Raw genomic sequence first — 10,702 nt, forward strand, 5'->3', positions numbered from 1 at the left:
AACATGGACCAGCCACTAGTGCATGTCACACCCCATCAATGACTTCACACAGGAGGAGTGAATTGTTGAGCCAAAAAGGACAACATTTGATTCTGATCAGTGTGGGAATAGATTAAAGTAAATGATGTGGCAGCTTCTAACAAACAGAGGGAGCTCAAATTTGCTCTGGTAATTAATGTAAATGTTTAAAACATTTTACCTCAGAAGACATCAGAAGACATTACGCCTCTGAAAAATAGGTCTGTGTAATCGCAACAACAGACTGCAATGCTTTCCTTTTCTTGCATGCATGTGCATAGCTCTGGTGTCCCCATAGGGGCAACAAACATCTGGGACTTGCACTGTTCTCTTTTCCTGTTTAATTTTTTCCAAAAATCATTAGGAGATGCAAAAAAAAAACTGGTGTAATAAGTTTTGCTGGTCAGGTGAAACAATAATTTACATTTTTTGGTGGAGGAAGAACTAGCATTCCTTATTAACATCCATCATGCGTCATCCTCTGGTGATATTGGTGGTGGCAGAATAATGCTGTGGGAAGGTTTTTCTTAGCAAAAGATCAAAGTCATTGAAAAGATGAATAAAGGAGAAACCATGGAAGGTTGCAAAATACTTGATATTCGCTTTGAAGCAGAGTATAGAATACAGCTGATTCACAGGGGGCGGTCTACATTATAAAGATTGTGAGGCCAGTTTTGGGCTTTTATTGTAGTCAAAAATTGTCCAAAAAAGATGTTCTTAGTACTGAAAATTATTTTCTGATACAGAAAAAACATACATATTTCAGCTTCTAGAGATACAAAGCTGCCACAGCATATTGACAAATGGAGCTGAATGCATGCCACACTTTTCAGAGTTAAGTATTGCAAATTAATTAAATTATTTTTAATATTTTACAGTTATGATCACCTTTCAATTAGTCTATTAAATAAAGATCATTTTACTTTTCTCCGTAATAACATAAAAAAGTCTAAAATCTTCCGGTGGTTGAATGCTTCTGTATTGTGCTGTAGCTCCCTCATATTGCTGCTGAAAGATTTTTCAGAATGAAAACCGGACTTTGTTTTCCTTCCATACTTACATACCCTGTGTCAAATATTCATGTCTCCTCCAAGGTGACCACAGACTTGTACCATGTGCTGGCCAACAACGGATACCAGCTGGACTGCCGAGGTGTCGTCAAGGTGAAAGGGAAGGGCGAGATGACCACTTACTTCCTCACCAGTGGTCCCCCAGGCAGTTAACAACAGAGGCAGCCGGTGACACACGGTGACTCCCACTGTGCTGAAACTGCAGAGAGACTGAGAGCTCAGCTCGGCGGTGAGCAGTGGGGACAGGACACGGTCATCGGAGAGACTAATCTCAGATTGAGAGCTTTGTCCTGAGATGCCCGATAGAGGATGAATTCCAGATGCCTTAGAAAGGAAGCAGCTCTGCTGGTGTTTAGCAATAGTACCTGTCTACCATCTGAAGTTAATATTTATTTGCAGAGAAACTAAGTAATCTTTCTTAAAAGAAAATATGCAAGGACAACATGAAGGAGAATAACCAAAGAACAAATCTCTGATGATTCCGTTCAACACTATAATAAATGACATAAGCTATATTGTTCCTCTTTTAAAGAGGGTAAAGGCTGTGTTAACTTCTCCAAACTCTTCTTAGCAAAGGAGAACACAAACGCACAGATATGGAGAAGAAACACAAACTGTAACATTGGTTCCAACCTTTGAGTTTCTTTTCAGGGCTTTCTTCATTCCCTCAAGCCTGCTATTTGACACAAGGCTGTTTGTGTTCCACTGAGCCCTCAGAGGCAGCAGGCGAAAGGAAGAAAACTGAGGAGAAACGGTTTGCGTTACAGAAGAAGCTCTGAAGATGGATCCTAAAACACTAAAAGCATTTTTCTCAAGTTGAGTGCGAGTCCTGTGTGTACGAGTGTTAGCTCAAGCGTAATTTGTAAAGGGGCAAGCATAAAACTTTTCACTGTGAGATTTCTAAGATACTGTACGACAACGCTTTCTTGCCAAACTGGTTGCCGCAAGACATGTTTTTTTTTTCATTGTTTTTTTCCACCGTAGTTTGTGCCATTCCTAATTTTTTTTTGTGTGTGTGTCAAAATCTTTTGAAGATGATTATGTCCCACTGCGCCTTTGCCAGACTGTGATTTATGACTGATTTCATTCCAAATGAAATAAGCTTGTTGTCTTTTTGAGGACTGTTAAAAGTAAAATGATTTCTATAGAACTTCAGGAATTATTTGTACGCAGAAGTTTGCCTTCTTCTGTATTGCCTTGAAAATCCTCAGCACTAATGTCCGCATACTTCATGGCTGAATATTCACCTCTGTACAAGGCAGTATTTGACACTAACGTTTAGTATAAGCGCCCTAAAAAGAAGTGTTGTTGAATACAATAATCAAATGAATGTATGCAATGATGTAGATTTTTGTCTACAGCTAGTAGATTCTCATACTAGAAACCCAACAGTTTAGATGATATATTTTATATTTTTTAATGCTTTATACTCTGTTGACATGCTTCTGTTTCTGGAGGCATCAAAAGGAAGGAAAACATCACATTCACTTGTTGCTCTCTGTCCCTAATGAAAATTCAAGTAAACTTTGTCTCATCCTCTACTAGTGCAATTACAAATAGAGTTGGTTTTCCCTAGAATAAGAAATCAATAAATTACTTTTTTTTCATTCCTGTGTCTCCCACTTTATTTATCTACATACTGAAAACTACAAGAAAAAAGCAACAACTCTTATTTCACAAACAGAGCTACATTAATCTGTGTAAAATGCGTCTTGTAAAGTCATCTTTTACTGATGATGTGTTGCTTCCCAGTACCAAATGTGTGTTGCTTTAAAGTCTGAAATCCATAAAGTCAACATAGTTGAGCATCATAGTCTTACCAATAAAACTAGAAAAATTCAGCATTTAGTTGAGTAAACTAATTAATTGGGAAGAAAATATTGCACGTATTTGGTTAATAACTATACCAGTAACTATTAATTTAATTTAGCTAAGTTTTAAGCTGATGAAAGTGTTAATCTTGACTTGAACAATCGTATATTAAAAGTTTATTTTGTGAGTTTTGTTGGCAAATTTCTCCACTTTAATCTCCATTGAAAGGTTCTGCTAAAAATTAAAAAATAGTCCAGGCTGAAGGTTATTCAGTAGTTGTATAACATATCTACCAATTTAAGAACTACCCCTTATTAAACTATGCTTAGAAGATATTTCTCACTGGAGTGAGAGTGTTGTATTTTCACAAGCAAAGAAAATGTCAGCTGTTCATTTCATTGGAAGATGTGTTTTGGTCCAAGATGATTGTACTGAAAATTTAAAAAAGTAGACATTTTCATAGGCCGAAACTTTCATATTACCATTAAAAAAAAAGAATGAAAAATAAGAAGTTACAAATAAAAAAAATTACATAATTTCACATATTTTTAAACAATTGGTTGCTTAGCATCTGGTGCTAACTGGGGGCACTAGTCCATTCTTTTTGTTTCTTTCTTCTTTTTTTTTAAAAAAAGCTTGCACAGTCTTTACATTTGCACTGACAATTAACATATCCTTATAATTTGATTTTAAAATAGTTTAATTGACTAAATTTATTACGGTTATAATTTTAAACAATCAGTTCTTTTTGAGGATTCCTTGATATAATAAACAGCACATGGCACTACTGTAGTCTGTTTCTGTGCATCACTACATGTAATGCTGAACAACACTAACTTGATCATGTCAGCACTACATACAGTAAATAAGATAAGAAATATAAATTAATCAAATCAAATCTCCAAAACTTAATGTTGGAAACTGAGCTAAAGAAGGACATTTTGAGGTTAGTCTCCATCATCAGCTGAACATATCCTTACGGGTAATTGTTCATTAAGAGGATGCTAGGAAAAAATGAAGCTTTTTTTCCTCTTCTACCATCACAATCAAAGTGTTTTAAATTTTTTTAGTCTGGCTTACGTCCGACTGCTCAGCTTTTATTAATATAACAAACTGTCCAGGTGGATATGGTGGGAAGGGAATAAGACATTATACCCACTGTTAACTATAGTGGAGGATTAGTGATGCTGTGGGTCTGTTCCTCTTCCAAAGCCCCTGGGGAACTTCTCTGAATCTGTAGAACATAAAAAAAAATTTCTTTTCTCAGATTCTTTCATCAGCATCCCCCATCAAAATAAAAGGCCGAATAAAAACAGACATGGAGGCAAAATGAACCTCCTTCTATTTTAATGCCAATGAATTTGAATAGTGCTGTAACATTGTTCTTCTCAGTGGTGTTCTGTTATCTCTTATCAGCAACCTGCAATCAAGACTGCACCGTGTGACAGTAACCTGAGAGAAACATCCATCTCCTTTCCTGAATAAGACGGTCTACAGTTTCAAGAGTGTGATACAGAAGAGAGTATTTAATTGCTTACACATGAATAATACATTTATATTGAACTTTTTGTAGTGTTCACTTACAGCACTCTATGGTGAACATTAATTAAGTGACAAAAATTCCTCCTAATCCCTGGTGAAAAAGCACCAATGTTACTCTGATACTGACATGACAGAGCAACACGAGTTCTATTGTATTATAGTCACAGGTGTTAAAACATATGCAAATGGAGTATTACTTCAGTGATGTTTGACCTTTGTACAGTCTTTCAGCAACTTTTCACGTTGCAACCAAGGCTAGTTTAAATATATCTTATTATGTTTTTATGTGGGATTCATGGTTTTCAACATTGTTTACCAATACCGGTCTGAAAACGGTTGTGGATTTGTATTTTTCCTCCCTGATCCGAAGCTTTAATAAGATATTTAGGTTCAAGACTGGACTGTTCAATTCTTGAATGCACTTTGATCTTCACTATTTATTTGAAGTAATGGCCATAAGTTTAGATCCACCCAGGCTGAAACATCTGCAGCTTTAAACTGGTTTGGTTCCAGGATTGACCAGAATGTTCCTCGATGCACCATCTGTCAGCTCTTAACCCTCTCCGGGCAGATGTTGCAGTTTGCAACAGCTAAATGCCACTTAGATAATTACTCCACATCCATATTTTAAGAGCTTTTGTTACTCAGAAGTACAACAGTTCAGACTTAGTTGTGCATTTGCAACAAACAGTTTCCATCCAGCTAACCAGGTGGCACTGCTGACTCACTTTCAACATGGCTGAGTCCTTGGTGTCACTGAAACAGATTTTCTAAACACCAATTTCATGTAAGTATCACGACCAATTTCCATTATTTTGAAATCAATACTACATGAATGTGATTCATGACACATGCCAATTAATAGATTTTATCTCCTCTGGGTTTTTAACCAGAGGCATCTCGATTTCAATGTTGTGGATTCGCAATGTGTGCCCAAACAGGTACCAATGGATGCTACATGCTTTATCTACTAATTTTCCTATATTTAGAGCAACAGTTTAACACAAACGGCCTCCTCAAGACGTTTTGAGATGTCGGTGGAGAAAAAGTTTGAGAAAAAGTTGTCTCTAATTTTGTGAGACAAAATAGTTTTTTGAATTTCGTTTTGTTAATTTTTTGTTTGTGACATTCAAATAAAGTTAACGTTCATATCAGATTCAGTCTTCATTGTTAATTTAACAGTCCGGGCCATTGTTGCAAATCTGCAACATCCCAGAATTCATTGCATTTGAAGGTCTCTCTCAAAAAAAGTCTGAATTGTATATTACTACCCATTTGATCATTTTCTCCAAATATCAGATTTTTCCTGCAACTACAACTTAATTTGAGCCAGAGAGGGTTAAAACCAAGCCCACATCATGATGCTGCTATCACTATATCTTACTGTGGTGATTCAATGTTAAGTGCAATGTGTTGTGTTGCTTTTTCTTCTCTAACTAGCATGTTGGCTAGAAACTTAGTCTTCTATGTGTTTGCTACGTGCCCTACAGGCATTGCGCCACTCTGCAAAAAGGTCCTCCTCATTTTTGAAGAGGGGTCTACCTCGAGTTTATTTGTAAACAACTTTCAACTATTACCAAGACATTAAACTGCATAGATGGAGCTGCATTTAAATTTGAGCTTACTTCTGAAGGCCATGAAAAGCGTTGACTTAAGGGTATTGGAATAAAGGGGCTCGATAGAAAGGCAGGGAGCACTTTGTTTCTCTTTATAATAGATACTGAAAATGATACACCAAATTCCTTCCACTTCATGATTATGCCTTTAATATCATTTAGAATTGCACACTGATCTTGTTCTGCCCTGCCTCACCTGTTCTGCTCTTATTCCTGCTCTAGAGAACCTTTTTCCATATAAGACTTCTGTTTGAGCCTGAAATTCTGCTCCAGACTTGGATCCAGATGGAGCTTCTCCTGCAGACCTGGGTGCTGCTCTGACAGGACTCCCACCTCATTCTGGGTTCCTTCTTCAAGGTTAATTTCTGCACACTTTTTCTTTAAATAAAAACTGTAAATAGTCGATTTGCCATTTTTCATTTCAGTCTATGAACAGTGAAATTTTGAAACACCCCTCAATTTTTTTTGTAAACCACATTCTTCAAGTAGTCTTAGGTTCTGCTTGTTTGTCTTCATTTGCTTATACAAACTTGTATATTTTTGTTTTAATCCCTGACTTTCCTGAGAAAATCTATTACAAATAGTCAGCAAATGCAATTTTTTTTTTTCTTTTTGTTCTTTTAGTGCCTGGCTATAAAAATTGCTGAAATAAAAGCTTGACAGACAGAAGAATTGATTTTAACAAGGTCTTTGTCAACCAAACTTAATTTTTGTGTACTTTAAAAAACAGCCAAAAATGAACAAAGTCCAGAGAAAACAGAATTCAATTAAAGTAAAAACCTTGATATGAATATATTGATATTGATATATTGATATGATAAAAAAGACAATATAATAGATAAATGAAATCTGCAAAAACAAATAGGCCTACAGTTTTAAAGCTGAAAATTTTGCTTTTTGGACTTGAACCTTCTTCTTTATGCTTACAGATTTCGCAATGACTGGATTTCTATTTCCTTCATTTTTTTAATGGTGCTTGTGGCCTTAAATTGGAAAGTGCACTGACAGGAAATGGGTTGAAGAAAGGGGGAATAAGTGATGCAAGGTCTCTATGGGTTATATTTCAAATCAGGGACAGCTGCACCAAGGATTTTCATACATGGGTTGCATGTGCTACAGTGTTCAAACGTCCAGCAGAACTTGTCAATTTCAAGAATTATTAAGAAAATAGAAAATCTTTTGGCCAAACCTGAAAGAAAACAATAGAAGACCTCTATAAAGCTTTTCAAATCTGTTGTTAAAAATGTTTGTTAAACGTTTGCTATAGCAGGCCAGTTAAAAACCGTTTGGAACACTTATGTCTACAACACTGAGGAGAATATTTCACTTCCTTTGTTTAGATTCATATGTCTTCTTGGTGCAAGGGTTTCTGAAATTTAAAAGACAACCCAAGTTTCCTCAAAGCATAAAAAGTAAGTCAAAACTTGGACTGAGATGTAATCTCATGGAAAGCAATGTAACGAAACGCAGGTAACATGGAAATGTTTAAAACCTGTTGGTGTGCTGAAGCACTCAGAGTTCCCTTTACTGGAAGAAGCAAGCAAGTGTTAACCTGGCATAAGCCAAATGAATACTATGTAGAATTCAAATTGAAATGGTTAACTGATAAATCAATTTCTACCAAATACAGTCAAGAACACGCAAATATCTTCCCATCCTCAAAGGCAAAAACTATGTGCTCTTTTTTTTATTTTTCAAAAAGAAATATAGGGTATTCCAGCTAAACTTGTGTTTTGCTTCAGCCTTCCACGTTGACTGTTTACATGTCTCACATTACGTCATAAACATCACTGGATTTCACTGGACTTAAACATTTCTGTACTGAGGCAAATGCATCTGTTGGTTTCTAGCAAGATAGATTATTAGATGTTTGTGAATTCAAAAATATTGCAACAATTCATCTCACTTGCAAGGTAGGCCAAGCGTTGCTATAACCCACAGCAGAATCCCCCCTCCACCAGGTTTTACACTTGGAACAATACAGACAGACAAGTATTGTTTTCCTGACAATCCCCACACCCAGAAGTGACCATCTGTTTTCCAGATGTAGAAGCTCATTCATCCCTCCAGAGGACTCACCTGTTTAACACCAGTGCATCCGATGCCTATGCCAGGCATTGCATTTGATGATGTTTGAATACAGCTGCTTGGCCATGGAGATCCTACTAAGCTCTCTAAGAACTGTTCTTCAATTAATCTGAAGGCCACAGGAATTTTAGAAGTTTATAGTGGTTAAAAGTTGTCAACCTCTGAGAATGAATGAACGTCATCATCTTGCTGCCTTCTCTCTGTCAGTCTAAGTTATTTACATCTTCATGGCTAAGTTGCTATCTTTTTTTACCACTTTATTTTAAAACGACTAACAATTTATATTTAGGATCAAGAAGACGTTTTACATTATAGCGTAAGAACAACTTTATTTAGGTTGCTACTTGACTAAATTGCTGTACAGCAGGGGAAACCAATTAAAAATCAGCGGGATCCAATTAAAGAAAATCAACAACCAGTTTCTAATTATAATCTGTTGCTTTAAACAGAATTTAACACTGAAATAAAATGAAGTGTTTATGCATCCATGTTATACATTGACTGTTTAAATAAAATAATAAAAAGAAATAGAATTTTTTTTCCATTTTAAAATCTAAAGAGTTTTTTGAATTAGAGAACAACAATCATTCAGTTTGGTATATAGGCAATTTCCTGATTCACATATTTCAAAAACACCTGAACTGACCGTTTTTTGTTTTTTTTCTTTCTTTTTTATGGCTTAATGAGAGCAGTGGGCTTTAGGCTGACCTGAAAGGCTTTAAACCTGGGTTTGATTGGCGACAAAGCCATTCTCAAACACATATCAAGGTGCTCATTCATGAGCCTGGACTGATATTTATTTTTGATTATGGTCATGGTGGGGAATCCTGCTTCACATAGTAGGTTGAGCCAAACATACCCAAAATGTGCAGGGTCATCTTTGAGCACTTTTCTTCCAGCAGTCCACACTTTCTCTCCTTCTTTCCCATCGCCTAGCTTGCCACAGCTTTGCCTGCTGTGTCTAAAAGTCGCTAGCAGCAGCAACCCAGACTGACAGCACCTCATTGGTAATTTGTATCACGTATAGACCTGGAAGGCTTTACCATGTTAACATGAGAAGCAGGGCAAGTGAAGTTAGGCACTGTCATCTGACAACATACGGTAACTTATAAATGTTGTAAATCAGTCAAGATTACCCAGCAGGAGGGACAAAATAAAAAAACAGTTTCTAAGAAAATAAATTTCAACAAAGAAATACTAGTACTTATACTTTATGTGCTGAGTACTTGGCTCTTTTAGTATAAATCAGTGTGGTGTGCAAGTCAGTCAGTCTGTGGTTCTTTTAAAGTATTCAAAAAAGCGCAGACTACTTTAATAGCTACCTGTAGCATGTCTGCATTGTTGGCTTGTTGACAATATTCCACAGATTGTATTATTAAGACATGGTTCAAACAGGTTAAAGTTTAGCAAAGAGAGACATAAAGTGCTCAATAAATCCTTGACAGCTTTGCTGACTTTAGATTTGACAAAACACCTGAGACCAGCATCAGCAAATGACCTGGTTTCACAAATCATCACTGTCTATTGAAACTTTTCACTGGACCCAATTCACTAACAGCAAAATTCCTTCTATCAGAAAAGAGGATTTTGGGTCTATATACCTTGGGCAACAGTCTGTTTCTGTCCTTGTGCAGGGTATAACACTTGTGACATTAGAACAGATTCCATTACAAAATTCTGTCGATATTCTGCAAAATTAGAAAATGGTAACTTTACAAGTTCAGCTTTTTCACTGAAGAACAAATAAAATAAAAATTTAATGTGAACACGTTTTTTCTCACGTGATAACTCTGAAAACATACATAATGGCAGCGGCGATGTGAACACATGAGATATATCCATTTTTTAGCTGCGACTCTCGTTGGCGCTGTCAGTCCTGTCAGTCTTCCAGTCCTTTTCTTTGCCTTTTTACAAGGCAGAAATATCCAGCTGCAAAATACATGACTTGTGTGATGCGAAGAGCGTTTCCAAATCAGTTTCATAAGATAAAACAAATTTGATACGACTGAAAAACCACCTCCTCAAAGCGTGAAAACTTTTAATTGAAAAGCGTGATTATGGAAACTCACCTTCAGTCTGTGGTTATAGGAGGGAGCTAACCCAAGGAAAGTACCAGCTGTAGCCCATGAAACCGATACATCAGTATGTTGTTCTTGTTCTTCCAACTCTTACTCCAGCCGCCGTCCACATCCCCTGAACTTTAAATGAAGTTTTCTGCACAATCCCATCATTGCTGCACAATCCTTCGCTTTCACTTCTTCCTTCCACTCAATTTTCTGCTAATGTGCTTGAATGCTGCACTCATGGCCTGTTCTAGACAGGGGCCAATAGGGGCCAGTTCCCCTGTAGATCATGTCCTGGCCCCTGTTATATAGCCCCTGTACTGAAGACATAATACTCAAAGAAATTCCAATGATAATATGCACTGGAAAAGACATGTTTACTGATAGGTCCTTTGGATCAATTAATTTTTTTTCTTTACAAATTCTGTTTTACTAATTATTAAAAAATGATAAGGTGATAGCTTTAGTGGTATTGAGATAGTTTTCATCTGCT

At 36.5% G+C, this 10,702-nt stretch overlaps 1 protein-coding gene across 1 annotated transcript in view; it reads left to right on the plus strand.

The window, feature by feature from the left end:
- LOC119782213 (adenylate cyclase type 6-like) overlaps positions 1-2,693 on the plus strand; it is a 48,542-nt gene extending 45,849 nt beyond the window's left edge. Inside the window, exon 24 of the mRNA XM_038283083.1 lies at positions 1,113-2,693. Within this exon, the coding sequence (XP_038139011.1) occupies positions 1,113-1,241 (129 nt within the window). The 3' untranslated portion in view covers positions 1,242-2,693. The remainder of the gene's footprint in view (positions 1-1,112) is intronic.
- Positions 2,694-10,702: the final 8,009 nt, after the last annotated feature.

The sequence above is a fragment of the Cyprinodon tularosa genome, unplaced genomic scaffold (assembly GCF_016077235.1).
Source record: "Cyprinodon tularosa strain WSP-4 unplaced genomic scaffold, ASM1607723v1 ctg19, whole genome shotgun sequence".
Lineage (NCBI taxonomy): Eukaryota > Metazoa > Chordata > Actinopteri > Cyprinodontiformes > Cyprinodontidae > Cyprinodon > Cyprinodon tularosa.